Source organism: Grus americana, chromosome 5, assembly GCF_028858705.1.
Source record: "Grus americana isolate bGruAme1 chromosome 5, bGruAme1.mat, whole genome shotgun sequence".
Classification (NCBI taxonomy): domain Eukaryota; kingdom Metazoa; phylum Chordata; class Aves; order Gruiformes; family Gruidae; genus Grus; species Grus americana.
This window is the reverse complement of record NC_072856.1, coordinates 3,513,701-3,537,385: the sequence shown is the minus strand read 5'-3', so window position 1 is coordinate 3,537,385 and position 23,685 is coordinate 3,513,701. Positions and strand designations below refer to the sequence as shown.

Here is a 23,685-nt window from a genome sequence, read left to right as displayed (position 1 = left end):
AATAAATTTGGGTGTCTGACTTCCTTACACCCCTTAAAAAAAATTGTAGCATCTGTCTACATGAAGCCGTGGCTGTAATAAACGCCCTTTCTTTTAGCTTGCCTAGATAAAAAGGTTGGCTCCTCGCACTGTTAATCAGTATTTCCCAGGTAGACGTTACTGTTGAATAAGAGAGTAACAAAAATGAAGTTACCCTGGCCGGGTGTACGCTGTGATATTGCACCTGCTGAGACTTTTTGGAGGCGAGAGCCGGGCGGCATCCGTCAGGCGATGCGGAGCGTGGCCAGCACGCCTCTTAAGGCAAATCCCAGAGGCTGATGCTTTGGGGTTTTATTTTGGTTGGGTTTTTTGGGGTTTTTTTTTTTTTTGGTAAAATATCAAAATAATTGTTAAACTGGTTTGGTTTTTTTTTTTTTTCAGCTGCCACCTTTATGGAACACTGGAAGAGAAAACAGATGCGTCTCAACTACAGGTGGGACCTGACTGGGTTTGAAGAGGAGGAGGTTGGTCCCTGCAGTTCTGACTCTTTGACTTTCCCTGCGGTGTTGCCGATAGCCCCTTGCCCCGAGCCCGTAGACGTTGCGTCACGGGGAGCCGCTCTTGGGGCGGTTCAGTCATTTAGAAGAAAGGAAAAATCCTTTACATGAACTATTTGAGGTTTTTTATAGCAAGGGTATGACTAGTATGTCTTGTTGCCATAGAAACATAATTGTATAGCCACAAAATGTAGGGGTTTTTTAAAGCGTGTAGTCGGGTCACACCTAGCAGCGTAGGCATGGAACATACAGCTCAGACCTTACTCCTGGGCTGATGGCAGGGTGCTAACAACCGAGGACCTCATTCATCTCCCGCTGCTGTAAATCACAAACGAATGTAGCGAAGGTGATAAAGTTACAGCACTGTAAAAAAGCACTGAAAAAATCCTGTTAAATTTAACGATGGAGGATCAAGCCCTGACTTGGAAAATACCTAAGAAAATATTGCCAGACATGTGGGCTTGGGGCAATGGGAGGGACACAAATGTGGAGGTGTATATTTTTTTTTGTTTTTCATTTGCTAAAAAACCCCAAATATCCCTAGCCAGGTTTATACTAAACGTGCCGAATAGCATGAAGGGGGAAAAGGGCCAAATCTTTATGAAAAAACATCTTAAAATCAATGAAGTTTTAGAAGGAAAAGAGAGAAAATCCTCAGCCAGCTGAGAAGCTGTATCCCACCTTTTTGTTTTTCATTTTGTCGCTTTACGAAAAGGGAGAACACCTTCCTGGATAGATGATAACACAGTCCCAGCCCCGGCAGCCCTGGCCCGCACCGGTTCGGAGGCGGCAGAGGCGCGCGGGTCCCTTCCCTTTTCCCATCGTAGGCGACGAGCCGTGCTCCGAAAACCCCGCTGCCGGATCCGAGCTGGGACCCGCGGGTTGTACAGGCGTTCGTCGCTTTGTTTGCTGGCCGGCCGGCTTTTTTTTTGTTTTGTTTTGTTTTGTTTTGCTGTTGTTATGATTAAAAGCAGCATGACCGCCCTTGTGGTATCTCTAGATGTTCTAAATAGATACGCAGCAAATATTGCTCACGTGAGACAAAAACCTGGGTTTAACACTAGGCAGTTTGATGAGCCCGGCACAGTTATTGTTCCCCTCACCCCCAAAATCTTTCTGCTTGAATTACCTCCTCTTAATACGTTTATCTCCTCCACAATATATTTAGGCGCGCTGTGCCAGCAGCCCCTACGCCGTGCGCTTTGCTAGCCCGTACCTATTTTACGGGGAGAGAATATAGGGATTTATTTCCTGGATACTGTACTGCTCTTTTATTTTTGGTAACTTGTTGTTAGCATACATGAAAGTAGAAAGGATTAACTGTATCTTTCCGATGTCTGTCCCCTTCATGTCTGAGTTCAGAGCTCTTACACAGCTAAAACAGCAGCTGTTAATAAAGAATATTTTATTCTTTGTTTTGTGTGGCCGGTGCTAGATAATAGAGTCGTGGGTTTGGAATTTAATCCCCTCCCATTTCTGATTCGGGTGAAACGTAAGCTAGTATCATGTTGAAGAATCGGGGTTTCAGGTGATATACTAAACCCCAAAGTGTCTCATCTTCTGGTGTTTTTAGGGACACCAAGTCCATACAGTACTTACAGTCATGTTAGTAAGTGTTGTAGAACATGAGTAGACTGGTTTTCTCTGGTAGTGTCTAGCCACCCGCTGTACCTATGTTTGTTTCATGTAATTTAAAAAATATATATCCAATATGATCTGCAACAGTTCAGTAATCAAATTTTTGTTTTGTTTTTTCTTGTTTTTTGTATTTTTTTTCTGGTTTCCTGAAGGAGGCAGTCAAGGTTTGGAAAACTTTTTTTTTTTTTAATTGCTCCTACCTTTTTTATTACGTGTCTACTGATGAATGCCATCTTTTGATCTCCACCTCTTCTTTTTTCAAGCATCAGATTTTCTTTAGATCCTCCACTGATTGCTTTGCCTTTACACCCTCCCCCTCTCCACTCGTTCAGACTTTTTTCAACTCCGTTCTGTTTCCCATCCGATGCATAACTGTGATTTCTGAATCTTTCGTGAGTGCGTCATTACCGTGAATTCTGAATCCGTGAATCTTTCTGAATCTTTTGGCTGTCTCCTACACCCTCTCCTTCAATGCACTCGGGTAATCGGTGGATGCTGGCCACGACAGAATTAGAGGAAGACCCCGACTGACAATTTTCTGGGATCCCAAAGCCAAGTATTTTGCATACTGACAGCAGATAACTGTTTCCCTCGCGAGCTGAGGATCGCTGAATTGAACCGTTAATGACATGCAAAATCTAATGTTTATCAAAAAGATAGGTAATTAAAATCCGAGCACAATGCCACACGGTACGAACCGCGCTGTCTGCAGGTCGTGCTGGCTGCTCTTACGTATTACATTTCATCCACCCAGCGTTGCATGTGGCTGGCTGATAGCGAGTGCAGAGCATTCTGCACTCGCTGCTGTAGAACTGCGAATGATAGGGGATTTAACTTTTTTTTTTAATTCCAGCCAACTATCAGTTGACATGAATGACATGCCGAGTAAATTACAATTCAGTGAGAAAACAGGGAAATTATCAGGAAATCGACCTGCAAATAGTTCATATGTAGGAAATACAGAAAATAAATAACTTTGCTTTTTATTAAATATGACTTATTTCACAGGATCATCCAAGAGCAGAATATGAAGCTAAAGTTTTAGAAAAATCGCTGAGAAAAGAACACAAACATAAAGAGGTATGGTAAAAATACCCATTTGTTTCACTTACTAAAAAAAACTTCTAAAAAGAAGGTTGTTACAGCAGGCACTGACCCAAGACTAAGAAATAGATTAAAAAATAAAGCCACTGCACATGGGGTTTAAATTCCAGATGTCTTTGGTCCTAGCATACGTGGGATACTTGGGCTATGGCAGTGCACAAGACCTCATTAAGTCTAGAAATGTCTAATAATTAGGTACAGGAGTGTGGCTTAGGGAAGCTAATTGAGGCTGAGCGAAGGGGCGCTCCCATTAAGCTTCCGAATCAAGGTTGAGAAAACTGTAACAAAACTTCTGACTCTGTGCTACTACAGGTACCCAAAGCCTCTCAGGAGAGGTCCTCTGTCTTGCTAGACTTTTTTTGTTCACAGACATATTACCAGAGCATTAATGAAGAGTACTAACACCAATTTCCCTGCCAAATTCCAGCTTTGATAATACCTTGCTGCCTTTTAAAAACGTAACTTCCATTTTATTCCACTGAGTAAGGTAGCGCTCACTTCTGCTTTAACTTGCTCTTTCCATCACCGGGAAAAAGGCGCTGCCCGTCATCCCCGCGGCACGTGCATCTCGCCGACGGACGGTGCAATCCCTCCGAGCAGCCTCCCCGCCCTTTCACCAGAGGCTCTAATTCCTTCCCCGTGACTGTCTGTCAGCAGCACGCCGATTTGAAAAAGCTCCTTTTCTCCCCCGCGTGCTGATTTCCACCCTGCCAGAGGTTATTTCCCCCCAACTGCGATAATCCGGCTGTTTGTACGACCGTATTTTTAAGCAGGGAAGTAAATGCTCCGGCGTAAACAAAATCTGTCGGCAGAAATTCCTCTTTCGTATCTGTTGCCAGTGGCACAGTAGCGTGGAACCATGCCCTAAATTGGAATTTTATGAAAACTCTATGAAAATACAACGGCAATAACCACGTTAACATTAATTATTCAAGAGACAGCGTACGTAGATTGGACTGGCATTAAACCGCATGTGTCCGATTTTGCCACGTGCATATACTTGAGTACCGTTGGGTCCCTCTTAAAAGATGCTACAAAGCCGACGGTGGCACCTTCCCGTTAATCTATAGGATGCAGCGCGTAAGCAGTTCAGCATCACGTGCAATACCTCACTCGCAGCACTGCTTTAAAATCCCACGCAGAAGAAAAAGAATTGGGGTTACTGCCGTCTTACCAGCTGGATAAACAGTCTTGGAATACAGACTTCGTTGTATTCTGCTAAAAACCCGTCACTCGCTGTACTTGTGGGTATATTAGGGATTCAGATCTTAAAGGTGGAAGACTGTGGGGTCATCAGACAATTAATGAACGGTGGCCTCTAAATATCGGAGTATGAAAGCTGAGCAATTAAGAGAGGATTTTTTTTTTTTTTTTTTTTTTGTAACCAGACTATTTATAACTTTTTGGGCTGTGTTCAATTTGGATGTTACTAATTTGGGAAACGTGAGAAAAGGAGTTTTTTCTGAAAGACTCGGTAATTATCTTTCATTGGGATCTATAGTGTTAAAGTTCAAATTCAACAGTTGTAAGACAACTTGGAAATCTTCTTAAAGAAAAAAACACCTAAAACTAAACCAGAAATTGCCCATATTTTTTCAAGAGAAGTCCAATTAAAAAAAAAAAAAAAAAAGGGAAAAACTTTTTTGGACATTCTTTATACATCGTAAAGGAAAAAGAGGGGCACAATCCTAAACTGAAAAGGGAATATCCTTTGCAGAATTGCTTGATCTACCCCAGGATTTGGGGCAAAGGTTTGTCTTTTGCTGTTGTTGTGTTTTGTTAGTCTGAAGCTGAGACACAAAGCCTTAAGCAAACTAATAGAGCATTCACTTGTGGCTAAACTGCTATGTACACTAGGTCGGTAGAGAGCATATAGATTAATTTAGCGGTGCTTTGTAATGCTATATTGCCCGATCCTTTTTTTGTTTCCTTTGACCGCCATCAGAAGCATCGGTATTTTCCAGAAGAGACAGCAAACAAATGGAGACAAAGAGTTAAGACAGTCATGGCTGGGGTGAAATTGGTTCTTTTTATTCAAACTTATGAAGAAACTCAAATTATGAGTAATTATGGAAGACACAAATCAATTTGGTTTTGGCTGTTGAACCTTTGTTTAATATTCACGTTCAGTTCTGGGTTTCTTCCCCCTCCGACCCTTGTTTCTTCTCTGGGACGCTGTTTCTATGCGTTGGGAATGGCACTGCATGGCTAATCGGAGATTGCCCTCCCCGGACTGACGTTGCGTTTTGCAGTGGAGCATGGGCCATGCCTTGAAAGAGTTGCTTGCGCTTCCCTGAGACAACGTGCATGTAATAAAAACAGAATTTGAGTAATATTTTTATGTTCGTTATAAAGTGTGCGTCATCATCCGTCATGTTCCTTTTGTTGTTTATTTTCTGGTGTTTAGAAACAATTCCCGGCATCGAAGTTGATGAAGGACTCTAGATGAGCAGTACTGTTCTAAATGAAATTTTCATAGCCAAATTCAGGCAGTGGCTGGTTGACTGGATTTAGGGTATCCTATAAAGAGTTATTACACATACGTATCTTACCTCCTATCGGCGTGGTCCGTCGAATACCACGTGGATAGTCAGGTAGCTAAAAATCACTCATACTGAAGGAATTTCAAGTCTTATCACATGCCAAAACAAGATCTTCCCTGTCGACTGTGTGTTCGTCTTGGAGTTACCGAGTAGCATACTTACTCGGTATTTCACTGGAACCACTGGTGCAACCGCAAAGCTGCAAATATTCACTGGGGAGGGAGAAGGGAGAAGGAGAATTTTTCTAGGGAAAGCAAAAGAAAATATTTAACAGTAAGAGAGATCTTACTTTCGTGCTTTATGACAACCTATTTGCATCTTTCCTTCAAAAAGTATACAGAAAAATCGGGTTTATTTATACTCACAGTGCAGGCGCTTGACCAATTTGAGCCTAGATACAGAGTAAACAATTTGCCTGTGTGGAATTGTAGCTGTAAACACTGTGTCTTTGCATCTTCTAACTGGTTGTGTATTTGCTAGACTTTCCCCCCTCCCTGTTTTTGTCACGTGCAAAATCGCACGCTCCATCTTTAGTAAATGTATCTTTTTTTTCTCCCCAAACATTAGACAGACAAAGAAAAGCTGACATGGAAGGATCGTTTTCCAGCCTATTTAACCAATTTTGTTGGCATTATCTTCATGGTAAGCATCACCCGGCAAAACCTGAAATTTATGTTACCGAGACATTGTAATAGAACAGAAGTGATGAAAATGTTAGTGAAACCGTGACGGGCTTGATCAGGTTGGTGTGGTTCACAATGGCTTTTTCCCAGTGGAAAAACTCAAGCTTTGTATTGTTTTACAACCTAAAATCTTTTCAAGAGCTTGAATTTCTACTTTGCTGTCTCTTTCCAGTAAAGAAATACCCTAACTAGGGTAGGGGAAAAATGAGGGCATGGAAATGGAAATTTCCACCACCATTGATAGGATGAAACTTAAAAGGTAGATAGAGTCAGGGAAGCAGAGAACGGCCTCATTTTTATACCAGACTTTTTTTGAAAGAAATGATGTGGCCAGTTGCAATCCTGATTGCAAGGATTTTCAATCAATCAGTCAAACTTGTGGTTATATATCATCTAACAGGAGAATTGCAAACAGAGCACTTAATTCAAGAAAAAGGTAAAATAATGATGAGAACAGCCTTTCTCCATTTGCTGATAAAGCATCAGCATTTAAAATAAATTTTGAAGGAAATAATAATAATTCAAGACATGGAACAGATTGGCAGATGGATAAACAAGCTTAAGCCCTTTCCAAAGGTAGAATACGTCAGACTAACTCAGTTCATTTGGGGGTTTTTTGGGATAGGGATTCTGGTTTGGGGTGGCTTTTTTTTTTTTTAAATATTTGTGTTTTCAGAGAATGGAAATGCAGTAAATCTAATCTCAGCTGAAGAATCAGCACCTTATAAAAATCACGTTTTAAAATTACTCCTCTATTTACGCCGTGAAAAATTGAGTAAGATTTTGTGCACATTTACATTACATCGAAGTGCATCGATTTAATCGGATTTAATTTCAGTTTGGGATTATGACAGCATAGCGAGCCTGAGTAGGATATCTGAAGGCTCGTGTGGAGACTTAAGCTGAAATACTCCTCTCCGCTTCAACCCTGGCTTCCTTTTATAATGAAGCAAATGCCACGTATATATGCTGCTGCCGTTAGGGCTGAAAGGGAGCCCACTGATATTTTGAACAGTAGTTTACATTTGGGTGCCTTTAAAAAATGCCTTTTGCAAGTGATAGTGGCACCATTATATCAATTTTTTCATGTGATGATCAAATTACTAGCAAAAGAGGATCTTTTCCCACGGTTCGTCAAAGCGATTGGGCGCCTTCGTGCATAATTGGGTGCACTTGGGATGTGGCCCAGAGATCTCATTTTTAACGTCGTTTCTAAGTCCCGAGCGAAGTATTTATAGTTAAATCTTTCATAAGAGGCTGTGCTATTCCTGCTTGCAGGTTGGGCTGACCTTCGCTATAGTGTTCGGAGTCATCATATACAGGATCTCGACTGCAGCGGCGCTGGCAATCAGTTCCACTCCCTCGGGCCGGTCAAGCGTTAGGGTCACCGTCACTGCCACCGCAGTCATTATCAATTTGGTCGTCATCATCATCCTGGATGAAGTATACAGCTGCATCGCAAGGTGGCTAACTCAGATCGGTAGGTTTAAATCCTTAACTGATGTTTGCTAGGGCAATTTTAAACGAGAGGACCCAATTGGCTGGCTTTCGTGATTAACTTCAAAGTGGTGAGCAAACCCAGGAAATTCAAATGTGTGGCTAAAATTCTAACCAGGTACTTACAAATATCAAAGCGCACGTGGATTTGGCTTTATTTTAAAAGTTTTTCTTCTAGCAGTGGGAATGCTAATCATTAATCCAGTTATGGGTGACGGGGTTACAGCAGAAATTCTTATACCTAATCCTGAGCTTCACTTTTCTATACCACGCAATTACTCTTTTCATTTTCTGCCATTTTTTTAGCTGGCATAAGACATCTTGAGAAATGCAAAATTGTTGAGTGCAAAAAAACGGTAGAACAAAAATTTTTGCCTCATTTCCAAAAAAGCATCAGTGACAAAAGGTCCAGCAATCTTTTCAGATAAGTTCTCGTCCATCTGCAAATGATTGTCATGGAGGTCAGCCAGATGTGGAATGAAATTGGAATGACTGTTGTAACACATCTGAATGGTGGGATCCTCAGCAGATTGACCACTGACCTCAGTGAGGCCGTATTGCTTTAATATATTTATACTGCTATAAATATATGCCTCTTTGTTTAAAAGATGGCTGATGTTTTCCAAAGTCCACATTTAGAAGATCTTGAGATGTTCCAGGTGGGATAATTCCTTAACGTTTCTTATCCATGTCACATTGGTTCCAGAGGTGCCAAAAACCGACAAGAATTTTGAAGAGCGACTGATTTTTAAGGCTTTCCTGCTGAAATTTGTCAATGCCTACACACCCATTTTCTACGTTGCTTTCTTCAAAGGCCGGTGAGTAACGCAAAAGGCTGTTCAGGGTTTCAGCTCGTTGCTTACGAGACACCTGTAGCTGAACTAAGGCCATAGGTGGACGATAAAGTAAATCTGATTTAAAAACTCCTCAGTATTGACCCAAAACCTCTGCAGCCTCGTGGGATAAAGCAGGGACCTTACTGCGCTGTTTCAAATTTGTTACAGCCGTTTTGTTAAGATAACTTTGTACGTTCAGACGCAATCCCCCGTCAGGCTATTTGCCGTTGTCTATTTACTGCTCTTTACGTCATAGAAACCAGCTCTCTCCTTGCAACCAGCATGGAAGCGCAAGGCTACGATAAATACTCCATGTGGCACGATCTGGCTAACGCAACAGAAATGAGGATTACCTTAGGGAATTTCTGACAGGATGCGCCCATAATATTGTAGGGCACAAGACTTGGCAGTTTTACCGCATTGTTTAATCAACGGGACTTACTCTTTAAAACCAAACCAAGATAATTATTCACTTTTTCAGGATGAAACATTAGGTGGTCCCACACAAAGGCGTAGAGTTTGATATAAATGACTTTAGGGATCAAGTTTAAAAAGTATAAAATACATATGAAGTTTATAATTCTAACCGTTGTGCCCTAGATTTGTTGGACGTCCAGGAGACTACGTCTACATTTTCCATTCTTTCCGAATGGAAGAGGTAATTGCATTTTCACCCTGTCTGTGAGCGCCTCGGGTGGGAGCACCGTCTGCCCCTGCCCCAGGGACGCGGCAGATCTTCTGACTGACCTTTCCTCTGCCCACCCTAGTGTGCTCCAGGCGGTTGCCTAATGGAGTTGTGTATCCAGCTCAGTATTATCATGTTGGGCAAGCAGCTGATTCAGAACAATTTATTTGAGATTGGCATCCCGTAAGTAGCGACTTTTGTTTGGGGGCGGGGGGTTTAACACGTTTTGCGGTGTGTGCGATAACACTATACCTGCTGCCCCTCGACGTGTACGTAACTCGTAGGCTACCTACAAGATTTTTGCAGTAAACCTGTGTCTGCTGTATTGCAAATAAATACCTGCATCCTCACTGGAACTGCATCCAGCAATGCAGACGTCTTTGAAAAGTGTTAGAAAATCTATTGCTTTCCTGCTAGTTAGCAGGAGACGTAACACTGAACGCGCGATTCAATTAAAGCAGGGTTCAGTACCTATATGTGCTGATCCCTGATACTGATAGAGTATTGCGACTCTTGCGCAGTTTTTATGAAAATAGGTATGGACCTTATTGGGTCTGTTAATGTAAAATAACTGAGAAATGGGCACTCTGACCAGAATGGCACGCTAACATTTTCATTTCCCCCAGAAAAATGAAGAAATTTATACGATACATGAAATTAAAGCGTCGGCGTTCTTTAGACCATGAAGAGCACATGAAAAAAAAGCAGCGTTACGAAGTGGACTACAACCTGGAGCCTTTCGCTGGACTTACCCCTGAATACATGGAAATGAGTGAGTGAGGTGGCAAGAAGGCATCTTAAACCACAATTATTCTGACTAACTGGGAGGGAGAGCTGAGGTTTTCGAACTGTAGATTCGGTGGACAGCGGAGATGAGGCATAATTTAATTATTCAAGTGTATAGTCTGGGGCTGGAGCATATTTCAGCCAACCACTGGCTGCTTCAGGGATGAACTGTGCTCTCTGCTGTTCCTGAGCCCTTACTTTCGCATTATATCTTAAATATTTTCATTGAAGCCGTGGCACATGCCACTGTCAAGTTTCAAATGCAAATGATTCAGTGGCATAAACTTGGGATTGTGAGGCGTGTTTTATCATCAGGTACACCCCACATTGGATGTAAGTTACTTAATTCAGATTTGACAATTTCCATTGCGTATTCTCACACCAGATTGTTTCTGTTTTCTGAAATCTGCACTAAATCTTCTGAGAGTGGTGTGTGCCTGTAGACCAGGTTGTACTTGACAGATCACATATATTTTTTTTTTCTCAAGTAATGTGTTATGTTGAGTGAGTGATAAGGAGTTTAAGCACCGGGTATCGGCTCTACATTGCTGTGGCTGTACAACTACATTTCTTTTCCTATTTTCAATCTTGGAAAGGCTGAGAACTGTTTGACATAATGCTGTTTGCTACAGAATCAGGCATTCCTGGAGGATCCGTCTTAAAAGAGCAACTTTATTTAGTATTTTAAGGAATAACTCAGCAAAAATAGTGGTAAAGGATAATGACGTATGCTAATACCAAAAACTGGCATGCCCAGTAAATGCAGAAGCAAATTAGAATATCTGATGACCTTGATGCGCGGCGTAGTCGAACGATTGAAATTGAGTGGTACAAACTACAAGGTCATGCCGTCAGTTCCTAAAAATAAGAAAAGATGCAGTTACCGAGATCAGCATTTGGAAGTAAGGGAGGAAGAGAAAGATGGGGCACTAACAGTACCAGTACTAACAGTATGACGTCAATGTGATGTTCTCATCAAACAAAAGCTGATATGATCCCAGGTTGAAGGAAGCAAGTTATTCCCAGTAAAGGCGGAGAATCAGTCGTGTCCTTCTCAAAGCCCATAAGTTTCTACGCTTCAGAAGAGAAAGCTTGCAGTGGGATTAGTGAGGGCTGAAAACCTGCCAGGTGGAGCACGGCAGGTTTATGTGGAGCTAACACAGTCACCGCCATAATCCCACTCCTTCAGAGCACTCCTGTGCCAGCCTCGCCCACAGAGAAACTGTTTTAGGAGCTTCCCCATCCTTCTGGTTACTTTGCCTTGTGTTGTGGTTTAACCCCTAAGCACCACGCAGCCGCTCGCTCACTTTCCCCCGCTGGGATGGGGGAGAGAATCAGAAGAGTAGAAGGGAGAAAACTCGTGGGTTGGGGTAAAGGCAGTTTAACAGGGAAAGCCACACACAAGCAAAGCAAACCAAGGAATTCATTCCCCACTTCCCACGGGCAGGCAGGTGTTCAGCCATCCCCAGGAAAGCAGGGCTCCATCACATGTAACGGTGCCTCGGGAAGACAAATGCCATCACTCCGAACGTCCCCCCCTTCCTCCTCCTTCCCCCAGCTTTATATGCTGAGCATGACCTCATGTGGTATGGCATATCCTCTGGTCACTGGGGTCAGCTGTCCCGGCTGTGTCCCCTCCCAACCCTTGTGCACCCCCAGCCTCCTCGCTGGTGGGGTGGGGTGAGGAGCAGAAAAGGCCTTGGCTCTGTGTAAGTGCTGCTGAGCAGTAACAAAAACATCTCTGTGTTCTCCACACTGTTGTCAGCACAAACCCAAACCATAGCCCCACACTAGCTGCTGTGAAGAAAATTAACTCTATCCCAGCCCAAACCAGCACACCTTGCCTTTCGCAAGAGGAGCAACTGGCCCTTCAATGCCGGAACGGAGCGGCGGTCGGGCGAGCCGTGCCTGACGCAGAAAATGTGATTTAGTCTCCCAGCACGTGTCGTCTTGTTAGAATTTGGGGGGATGGCACTGACGTGGTGATGCATGCATTTGACAAATACTGACCGCAGCCATTGAAATGGTTTCTTTTTCTTTTCAGTTATTCAGTTTGGGTTTGTAACTTTGTTCGTTGCATCCTTCCCACTGGCGCCTTTGTTTGCTTTGTTGAACAATATCATTGAAATCCGTCTAGATGCAAAAAAATTTGTTACTGAGCTGAGGAGACCGGTAGCAGTCAGAGCAAAGGATATAGGTAAGTGCACATTGCTGTTGTTATCCCTGTCTGTTTACTCCTGGATTGATGGCAAGATACTGTTATGTTGAGTTAGTTTCATTAACAGGAAGATATTTATAGGAAAATTCAAAACATTAGACTGTGGCTTAACCGTGAACTGTAATGACTTATCGAGGTTTTAATTCTAAAATGGAAAGACCAGAGCTTTAAATTCAGATGAATATTTTATTATGTAAACAATATCACTTTTCAAATCAAAATGATCAATACAATAGCAAAATATCTCGCGTGGTTCTGCACCTCAACGGTCCTTCCTGGCAATGCGGTTTTCTTGCAGAAGCAAAAATTTCTGTGTTTAATAGCTTGGGACTGGGCTGGAGAAAAACACGTGGGAATGAGAGGGGACTCAAAAGTCTGTGGGTAAATGTGTCCCTTCGTCCCTGCTCAGCACGAGTGTCGGAAGGGTGAAGCTTGAAAGCTCAGAGCTGGGCTCTGCGGTTGTACGGTGACAACAGACCAGTCCTCCCCTTCCTGCCGGGGGGCTAACAGCGATGGGCGTGTGCAATGAGGAACCCGTTTCTCCCAAATGTTGGTTACTTACGACTAAAAGGTTCATTAAAATAATTGCTCATATTACAGGGCCAGTCAGCAAGAGTGGAGAAGTTTATGATCTGTTACCAAACTCAGTGTTCATTCTGGGGTTGTGCAAGCTGAGTTTTTCCTTGGGCTCATCCTTGTGCCCTAGGATCATCCTAGAGTTGAAGAACACGTCCTGTTTTGTCATGCTATTGCCTTTACCACGAGATTGCTTTTGGGGTGTTTCGTGGCTGGCTGCTTTGATGCTGCAGGCTAAGGTGGAGATGTTGGGGGGGAGTGTTGGGGTTTTTTTTTGGTTGTGGTGGGGTTTTGGAGGTTTTGGGGGATTTTTGAGAGGGTGTTACTTACAATTTATTGAAATTCAATCCCACTCTTGTGGGTTAAAGAACCTCACTTCTTGCAGAGACATCCCAAAGTCAGAGATTGTGAGATAGCCACAGACAAACCAGATGAGTTTTTAGGGCAAGCATCAGCAGCACGAGGAAAGGGAGAAGGTCCCACCTGCTAAGGGCAGTGGGTAACTGCTGGCAGCAAGCAGAGGTCTATCTCTGCTTCTGCTGATACTCTAATATCTTTTCCTGAAGTCCACTTCTGTACTCTGTCCAGGCTGGCTTGTGTATGCTGTGCCAGAAGACCAAAGCTATATGAAGTACAAGTTAGTTACCAAGCAAAGGATTCGGCCAGGCTGGAGGTGTCTCCCAGGGATGTCACCCTGTGTAAAGCCTCCTACACCTTCCTTCCTCTTCAGACCCAGAGTAGGAGAGTGGCTCATCAGGGCTGTAACCACACAGATCTGGTAGCAGCCCTGGACTTTTCCATCAAGACTGAATCTTGCAATTTGAGTGCTTCAACTAAGGAGAAATTTTCAAGCTGTCACTAATGACCAGGAGATTGTTAGAGAGGCCAGGCATGAGGGTGCACGACCACGTACGCTAAGAGAAGCCCTTCCATGAGGAACAGGATCTGGAGATGGGGAAGGGGCAGAGCTGTGGGACTTCATGCATCATCCTCAGACTAAATCCAGAAGGGTTGAACCTGAGTCGGTATGGGGTTGGTCGGTATTACCTTCTGTATGGACAGAGCCCATGCTGAGGAAACCCGTATCTATATGGTTTCCAGATGCAAATGGAAAAATCCCATCGAGTGGCTCCACTGGAGCTTTGCTTTCTCGAAACTGAGGTAGGATCAATAGTGATGAGGAGGTGTAGAAACAGAATCAGGTAGATCCTTAAAGCTGGTAGATCAGTATGTTCTGCACCACGTCTGTGGAAGTTCCAGCTCCCTATCTGTAGCCTTCTTATTCTCCTCAAACATTTGAGAAGTTTGAATGAAATTTCATGATGTTTTTCTTTTCTGCCTATGCCGGCATTGCTCTGTCTCACACTTGCCTTCCTCTTCCTCAAAGCAGCTTTTAGCTTAAAACCTGAAAAAAAAAAAGGCGTGCCTAAACAAAGCTTTGGAAGACAGGGGTGGGCTCCCTTTGCTCACAGGTCATTACATTAATCTCTTATATTTTAAATAAAAAGAACAAATTATAACTCTAATTCGCTACAGTCATAAGTGCTCCTAACACTAGTAACTAACAATGTAATTTATCTAATTTTAATGACTGGAACAGCATTTACATGTTTCTCTCCTTTCTTAGGAATCTGGTATAATATCCTCAGAGGTATTGGAAAGCTTGCTGTCATCATAAATGTAAGTAATTTGGCATGAATCAAATTTTAACTCAATAGGCTGGCTTTTCCATTCTGCTCCATTTGTTTTATTTCAGCATAAATCCCTGGAAATCAAGTGAAAGTATATGATTTAGAAATTTTCTGAAATATTAGAGAATCAGATGCAGTGTTTATTTTAAAGCTGTGATAGTAGTAAGAATAATATAAAATAGTAAGTGGTCATTGCAGCATTTTTCCAGTATGTTTTGATAAAATAGTTTTGCCCTTCAAACAAATAAGACCAGAGCTGCTTACTTTTGCTCTTCTGAAATACTATCACTAAGACGATGTATTTTTTTAATTTCAGTGCTAAAACCTATTTAGAGTCTGGTAATCAAGTGGGTGTGAATTAGTTCAGTTCATCAGAGCGCAGTGTCCCTCTCTTTGAAAATCTGGCCTCGAACTGCATTGCTCTCACTCAGATAACTCTGAAAATCCATGAAAATATTTTTATTTACTTCAGCAGTGAACGGCCCAGCCCTTAGAAAATTTTAGCACGCCTTAATACATTAATTTACGTACTTATCTAATATTCTATATGAATAGACATCCACAATGACCGCCTTCATTGCACCCTACCTGGGGAAAGATGAAAAAAAATAAAAAGCTGAATGACAAGCTGAAAACATGTTTGCGATGCAGCACAATAGGGGCCGTGTAGGGCTTTCAGCCATGTGTCCATGGGCCCACACAGTTTTTTCACCATTATCCAGACAGGAAATCCCTTTGGTTTGTCCACAAGTGTCCGTTGTGCTATGGCCAAACCGTTCTTTTGGTTATTTGGTATGCTGCCTTAATTAGTCTTTGCCATTTCTCCTCTTTTCCTTTGGAAATAATTTCTCTCTCTTTTTTTTTCTGTTTTCTTCCATGTAGTCTCCCTTCGTCATTTTCCAGTGTTATTTTTCCCTCTTTCATCTATGTACTACCCCTCTTTATCATAAAATAAGTAAAACATTTTGTACTGTGTTCCGCATGTACATGAGATTTATACCCGTGAGAATGTTTCGTAATAATGATAAATGAGAAGGGCTAAAGTTATGAAGAACTCAGCCCAATTGGCTGTCTTGCATTTTTCTGTATGATGTTTTTAGAAAACCTTTTTAAATCACCAAACGAAATGCAATTTTTGTGACCATAAAAATAAAACTGGGCTCAGTCTGCTCATCCTTTTATCTTGGTGGAGTTAAAAACCAGATACCATCAATGGCCTTTTGCAACGTGATGAGAATTTAAAGAGTCAATTCACTGTCAGTTGTTTGCAGAATAGAAAAGTACTCGGAAATCAATCGATTGGACCTTATCCAATGCATCGGAGCCAAGCTGTGACCGGGGCACGGGGAAGCAGCGCCGTGGTTTTGCTTTGGTCTGGTGCTGGGGGGGTACGGCCACTGCATTCTCTGGGGAGTTCAAATTGTTACCCACGTAGAGATCTCAGTCGGCCTGGAACTACTCCATCTAATATCCTGCAACTCGGAAGAGTAAGCAGTAAATACTACCTCGCTGCCGCAGCGAATACTCCATTTGTAGGGGCCCACGGGCTGCAGTCTCCCCGCTTTGTTTTCTGAAGCAGCCCCCGAGTTGCGCGAGTTCTTTGGGCGAGACGTGCTTGAGGATGTTGTGAAGTTAACCGCTGCCTGACTGTTGCGCTCACTCTCTACTCTTATGGCGTAGGCATTTGTGATCTCATTCACATCCGACTTCATTCCACGCCTCGTGTACCTGTATATGTACAGTGAGAATGGCACCATGCATGGCTTCGTGAACCATACGCTATCCTCTTTTAATGTCAGCGATTTTCAAGCAGGAACAGCTCCAAACGACCCCATGGATCTTGGCTACGAGGTTCAGATATGCAGGTACTCTCTTGAATGATAACTCATTTTATTGAAGTATCTTCGCAGCTGGCTGAGAATGGGACAAATTTTTACATTCCTGGGGCAGGTCTCTTGTATTTTCCATATCTTTTTAGCACCTCGGTAGCCTTTTATATCAGATGGATCCGCTGCCTTGAACGTTGCGGCTCACATATTAAGCAACCACAAAACCTCAATATGAAGTACTGCTTATTTTGGCGTTGTTAAATTCAGCGTTTCTCCGTGCAAAGATTTTTATTATTACATGTTCCCTTTTTCAGGAAAGGAGATCAGTAATGATGCTTTAAGGGAACAAAATGATGCTACTCTGATGTCATGTTCTTGTATCACATGCTATTGATATAATGACCATGGCTTCACAGTACACCTCTCTCTTTTGTCCAGTTTCTGTTGCAATTCCTGATGAGAGGAATAGCATCCTTATCTGCACTGGAACTTAAGACCTACTTAATGTGTCATCGTACAGGAAATCTGCCTGCCTGTAAATTTCTACATATTCTTGCCATTTTTAACGGAAAATTATTGTTGCATATTTGAGTTTGTGAAGCAATCTAGGTCAGTGCTGAAATGCATGCTTTGCCTAGGCCTCCTTAGATACGCATTATCTTCAAAACAAATGTTTTAACGCTTAGAATTGGGGACCAAAGCCAAATATAACAGTGAAAGCACTTGGACCAAACTGAAAGGAGGACGGTGGGGGTAAGAAGGGGAAGAGGAGAACGAGGAAGGAAGAGACATTCCAGGGGAGAAAAAAAGAAAGATGATTTTGGTATACATATACTAAAATATTACACCAACTGACCAGGAAAAAAAAAAAACCAAAAAACCACTTTTTTTGGTTTGTTTTTTTTTTTAAATTTATATTCTTTATAAATTTGAGTAGCGCAAGTTAATCTGCTGAAGTGACTGCTAAACAGACAAATCACTCTGAGATTAAAGGAAAATAAAACAACCAAAATTGCATATATATGAGCTTAGCTTGCTTTTACTATCTCGTGGTTTCCTCCTGGTGATCTCTGGGCACAGGATAACTGAGGTCGGCATACGTGTTTTTAGCACTGAACTTACAGAAGTGTTACTGTCGTGGTCCAACACAAAAATACCAGGTTTCTTTGCTTTCTAGTCCCAGCCTCTTTCTTCTTCCCATCCCATCATTTCTTCCAAGTTAGAGGGATTTTAAATTCATTTGAAAATATGGTGCCCTAATTCTTTCCAAGTATTGACAAGATGCTGGGGTTTAAATTTAATGTATTTTTCTAACAAGTTATTGTTGATTAGCTTGTAGATTGTTCTATAAGCCACAGCTAAGGCAGAATTCTCACCTTCTCTCTATATGGCAAAATTTAGCTGCAATCTTTTGCTAACCATGAACGAAGAGAACATCATGCAGCATAACACACTCTATGGATCTGAGATCAGTATTTTTCTCTTTAAAATTAGTCTGAAAAATATACGTTTCGGGGTTTTTTACCAATCTTAAAAGAAAATAAATTATCTGAGCTGTGTAGTTTGATACTAGTACTAATCAGAGGCTATTAAGATTGAAGACCTTTAATTTTGAGTAAAACTTGAAGGCTGTGGGAGGCTTTCTACTGTGTCTTGTTTCTGAGAGGTTAATTCATGCTGTAATAGTGAACTTGCTTTTAGGTGGTTCGTTTTACTGTTCGACTGTTGGGTATTAATTCCTCATGGTGCTAAAATTCCTGAATGATTTACCGAGTCGTGTTTTGCAGATACAAAGATTATCGAGAACCCCCTTGGTCCGAAAACAAGTATGACATTTCAAAGGATTTCTGGGCTGTCCTAGCAGCAAGATTAGCATTTGTGATAGTTTTCCAGGTAGGTTATACTGCAGGCACTTTTTATGTGAGGGGAAAAAAAAAAATTACCATATTTCTTCAGCTACATAAGGCAAGCCACCTTTGGAAATAAGTTACTAGGCCAAAGAAAATATCTTCTTTCTCAGCTGTTTTGTGGAAAAGCAAAGAAATTTGCCCATTCTCAGTCACCCTCTTCTTCCCACCCACCCAGGCCCAGATATATCCTCAGTGGAAAAATTCATCCCCAGGGATTCCCGGAACCGGTTTGATGCAGAAGCAACTTAATGACCTTAGTGAGCAGCAAAGCACAGGGCTCGTACGAATTACATCCCACCAATTTCTCCAGTAGGACATCAACAAATTCACTAAAGCAGCATAAACTTCATCCAAAATCATTTCTAGACCTAACCAAGATATGAAATTTCCAAAATTTTCCCAGTTAGAGTTTAACTCGCATCTGAACAAGGAGGCAAAATGTTGTCATTTTTCACTAAATGACATTATTTGCTCACAACAGTGATGCTGGTTATTGTGACACAGGTGTTTTAAATCTGTCTTACCTAAACAACTTGTTTCAAAACTTTTATTCCTTTTTTTTTTTTTTACAAAATATATATCTTTCTGTGAAAGACCTAATTTTCATTGAATCAAGGTTTTAAAATCAGAAGCATTTCATCAGAATGTATTTTACCAACTTCCATGATTTTACCTCTCGTTATTTGCTTCGACCTTTCTGATGTAAAACTCGTAAGGCATTTATCAATTCCTTCGAATTTCCAAGTGGCTGTGATAGTATTTGTACATAAATCAGAGATCCGTGCCTGCCATTTTTCCCTATTTCTGGCATGAGGAAGAAGTTGAGGTAAGTTTGGCTCAGTATCAGACTTGCGACATGCAGCTGAGCCCAACTCAAATATTGTCCTTTCTTCATTCCTTCTTCCCAAGTACACCAAAAACGGCCCCTGCCCCTCCGGTCGTCTTTTCATTTGACCCTGCTGACATTTTCTCACAATTTCATTTTCAGAACTTGGTCATGTTTATGAGTGACTTTGTTGACTGGATTATCCCAGACATTCCCAAGGACATTAGTCAGCAGATTCATAAAGAGAAAGTTCTCATGGTGGAGGTCTTCATGAGAGAAGAGCAAGGCAAGCTGCAAATGCTAGAAACCTGGAAAGACAAGGACAAGAAAAAAGGTGAAAACTGTAACAATCACAGCCCCAGACTCTCCAGGAGCCACAGTGGGAGCTTGTCCTCCTGCCATTCGTATCCTCTCGACGTATAGAAGAGGAGGGAGTTAAAGATGTCGGGGCATTCCACTGATACACAAGCCATTGCGTAAAGGGCAGGACTCGATTAATGGACAACCTGGTGCATGTTGAAGGATGTGCTGCCATTTTGCTCCCATCTTTGTGAGAAACGCTCTTCTTACAAATATGGAGGACCACATTCTATTTCTGATAATGTTGTTTTTTCTTTTGCACAAGCAGTAATGCAGGGAATTTTTATATTTCATCGATAGATAACACTGTTGACGTTGGTGTGCATTAATAAATGCAGATACTTAGTATGTCTTGATAGAGATATTCTCTGAGAATTTGACCTTAGCCTATAAATTAACTAAATAAATAAAGGTAAATTTTAAGTAATAGTAATACTACTAATTTAAAATATTTTTGGAACCCCAGGCTTGAAGGTCCATGAGATAACTCCGTAAAGTATATGCAAAATCAGCTTTAGAGTGTGCCCTAGTACTCCTTTTGGCAGGAGAGAAACCACGTAAAGCCCACCAGACTGACTTGCTGCCCAAGAGAGGGTTTGGCTCTGCTGGCAGACATCTGTGTGCGAACCCGCAGGTCTGAAACAAGCAGAGCTCCCGCTGAGCTTTAGAGTCACACAGGCGCGTGGGGCACTTGTGGCATTCTGCTGTGTACCCGAGACCTTCACCGGGGCACTGCTCTTCTTCAGAAACATCAGAAAAATAAATCTGGAAAAGTTCTTTTTCACCAGTGAAGGACTGATGTGGATGAAGCTACCTCAGTGCCCCATCAGCTCGGTTTGAGTGGTCCCCCAGCGGCTCCTCGCTCATGGCCAAGCAGCGGCAGCACAGTTTTGGAGATCCTGCCAGCAGGTAGATGATCAGAGAGCATTTTCTTAAATGCCCTGAATTAACGAGCACACGTAGAGCTACAGTGACTCACACTGCCCTGCCTAGTACTCGGACACCGTTGTTGCTGAGGAAATTCCCTTTTTCCTCTTGTTTTAGCACATCCCTTTCGTAGCCAGGTTCTTCTCTGTAGCCCTCTATCCTCTGCAGGAGAAAGGAGTCTGCAACCGTTTTTCACAGCAGACTTTCTGCTGTCGAATGGCCTTTCCCAGAGGTTGTGCTGGAGGAGTAAATCCAAAATGTGTCCCACTTTACTGTCTTCGATGGAAGTTTTGCCTGCACTGGGGCTACAGGACCAGACCTTCAGTTAGTTACTGGACTTTTCTTTTGTCTTAAAATACTCTATCTTTTTGTACAAGGAGCTTCCTTAAAGTAGAAGTCTAAACCCCTTACTTACGATGCCTAGCTAAAACCCATCAGTACCACTCTTTTTAAACATAGTACATTTTAGTTTTGCTTTGTCAAATGATAAACTGCACTTCCAAATAATATTGGTGCAATTACCCTCGTTTCTCTTATTGCTTTGTCTTGTCCATGGCACTTGCATTGCAAATATAAAACTGAAAAATAAAATAAAAATGAAAGATTTCTTTAAAGTCTAACTACTGTATGGTTTGTTACAAAACCAAACGTCAAAGGACTGTTTTCAAGAGAAGTTAGTTATTTCTTTTTTCCTTTTCTTTTTTCTTTGCCAAACTAATTTAAAAATTAATGCTAGAACTTAAAAAAAAATGCCATATTTAGCTTTTGATATATTTATTTGTTTTAAAGTATGTGATAAACTTGATATTTTTCTGTAGTCTGTCCAAAGAAGGTACCAGAAAAGAAATTATGTGGAAGAAAGAAAATGGTATTAACCAAATATTCTTGAAGCTTATTTAAAATATGGATCCAACCAAAGATTTTTATTAATAAAGGGCTTATATTTTGTTAACTCTTGTTTCTGTTGTATTTTGACTTGCAGGAATGTCACTATTTTTAAAATTCGTAACTTATGATAGCTTACTACTGTCAGGCTCAATCCTGCCTGATTTATTCACACAATACGCATTTACACCTGGTAGTAAGTGTTTACCGGGTCAGGCCCACTGACTGCAATAGGACTGTGAGTGGGAATAAATCAAGCAGAATTCTGTCCATACATTTTGTTGAAAAAAGTAAGTATTCTTCCTCTCATTCCTGGGTAGCCCAAAAGATCCAGAAGGAAGCCAAACATGAACTACCTATTCTGAAGAGAAATCTTAAGGAACTTCCTCGAAGGGAATTTCATCTGTAAATACTTATGTGAAAGTATTCCCAACTTAATACTGACATTCCTGTAAATGGTAGAACTATATCCTGAACACATACTTATCAGAATTGTTCATTATTTGCTGAAATCATGAAATAGTAACAGTTGCTTATACTTTCTTTTGTACAGTAAATTGTTTGAAATGGAATTTTGTATATAAAAAAACTGTATTACTACTTAGATAACTATAAAACTCTTTCATGGAATCATTTTTTAAGAAAAGCAAATATATACTAAATCTGTTTTAGTTTGGGTTTTTTTTTTCCTTGAACATTTATTTGAAATAAACTTAAATATGCAAGAGTTTCTCCTGTGGGACAGGTTCTGTTCCCAATCCTCCTTATGCTCCAAGTGTGCAACTACGAGTACTGTTAGAGTTGAGAAATACAATAATTCCTGTTACAGTTTGCCGAAAACTGGATGCGCGATGCCCTTTCCAGTGCTCCTTGTGTACTCAGACAGCGGAGGCCAGAACTGAGATTTGTTTGCAGGTATGGACTACTTCATTTATGGCCATTCATGCATGGACATCCTTGTAACAGTGTCCAAGGTAAATCTTGTGTTCTAGCTGCTTTAGATACCCACTCTGAGATGAAGTGGGTCCCACCTAAGACGCATCTGTCTCTGCGAGCACAAAGGGAGGTTTGGCTTCTAGCACAGACGGAGACGGGTGCACCGTAGACCCTGACTATTCAGTGGTGGATCTTATCCTGGGAGCTTTCATTTTCTTCTGACTTTAGTCTTAGGCGTTTAGCAGAACACAAGGTGTAAGAGCTTTCACTAAGACATCTGAAAGGGGCTCGTAACGAGGAAGAATGCTATTTGGTTTGTTCATTTCAATTGAAAAATGTATTCATTATTAAGAAAAAAATGAAATGGTAAAACTAAAGGAATGAAACTCGGGGATTCCTTCGACTGCGTCTTGCTGAATGCAGCTCTGAAGGGGAGTAGCTCAGGAAGCAGAAGGGCTACGCTGCGTATATCGTGGTTTTATTGCCTTGCGGGACCCGTACAAGCAAAGCTCGGCTCAGAACTTGACTTGCCGTTTTTTCTCCTGCTCCCATTTAACTGTTCTGTGAGAAGGCAAAGCATGAGGCTTCATACCAATTCTCCCTTTCTAACCAGAAAATGTTAATGCTCTAATTAAATGTAGTTAGAAGATGGGAATTCTGTTTCGAGATAACGGGTGTGAAAACCAGAAGCAGATAAATCACTGCCTAGTTGGTAACTGGTTTGGCTTTGTCCGTTCTTACAGACAAAATACGGATACAAGCTCATTAGATATAAGATAATGTCTTCCAAAAAGAGATTTGCACTGCGCTTGTGGCACTTCTCACGAAAGATTTTTTTTTTTTCGTATTTGTGATGCAAGTAGAAACAAGTTTGGGTTTTACCAACAGCAAATCTGGGGCAGGATTCCACTAATAAGGATTTGCTGGAAAAGGGGGGGAAACAAAGTTAAGATAGAGAAGCAGGGATCTGGAAGTGACCCAGAAATAACAGAAAATACCTCCACGTGACTCACAGCTACCATACGGGTCAGATTGGATGGAAGATAGTAATATTTGTATTTGTACAAATACAGCTGAATTCTGCATTGATTTGACAGTATCTCCACGACGTGCATTCAACCTGTTCTTGGCACGCTTCTGCCAGAAAATTGTAAGTATAAAACCCCGTTTCTCAGCCCTGCTTTGATCAAAGAAAAGAAAGGAAGAAAAAAAAAAGCCA

The 23,685-nt window shown here is 41.6% G+C and overlaps 1 protein-coding gene across 7 annotated transcripts in view; it reads left to right on the top strand.

Annotated features, from left to right (window-relative positions):
- Positions 1-21,259, top strand: part of ANO1 (anoctamin 1) — an 84,062-nt gene extending 62,803 nt beyond the window's left edge. For 5 of the 7 annotated variants that reach the window (XM_054827665.1, XM_054827663.1, XM_054827669.1 and 2 more), the window contains 14 exons: positions 421-503; positions 2,327-2,338; positions 3,183-3,254; positions 6,389-6,463; positions 7,783-7,984; positions 8,708-8,819; positions 9,438-9,495; positions 9,605-9,705; positions 10,149-10,294; positions 12,353-12,505; positions 14,730-14,782; positions 16,474-16,658; positions 18,410-18,515; positions 19,521-21,259. In XM_054827665.1, coding sequence (XP_054683640.1) covers positions 421-503; positions 2,327-2,338; positions 3,183-3,254; positions 6,389-6,463; positions 7,783-7,984; positions 8,708-8,819; positions 9,438-9,495; positions 9,605-9,705; positions 10,149-10,294; positions 12,353-12,505; positions 14,730-14,782; positions 16,474-16,658; positions 18,410-18,515; positions 19,521-19,781 — 1,619 coding nt within the window. In that variant the 3' untranslated portion in view covers positions 19,782-21,259. The remainder of the gene's footprint in view (positions 1-420; positions 504-2,326; positions 2,339-3,182; positions 3,255-6,388; positions 6,464-7,782; positions 7,985-8,707; positions 8,820-9,437; positions 9,496-9,604; positions 9,706-10,148; positions 10,295-12,352; positions 12,506-14,729; positions 14,783-16,473; positions 16,659-18,409; positions 18,516-19,520) is intronic. The other 2 variants (XM_054827666.1, XM_054827664.1) reach the window with 1 other exon arrangement.
- Positions 21,260-23,685: the final 2,426 nt, after the last annotated feature.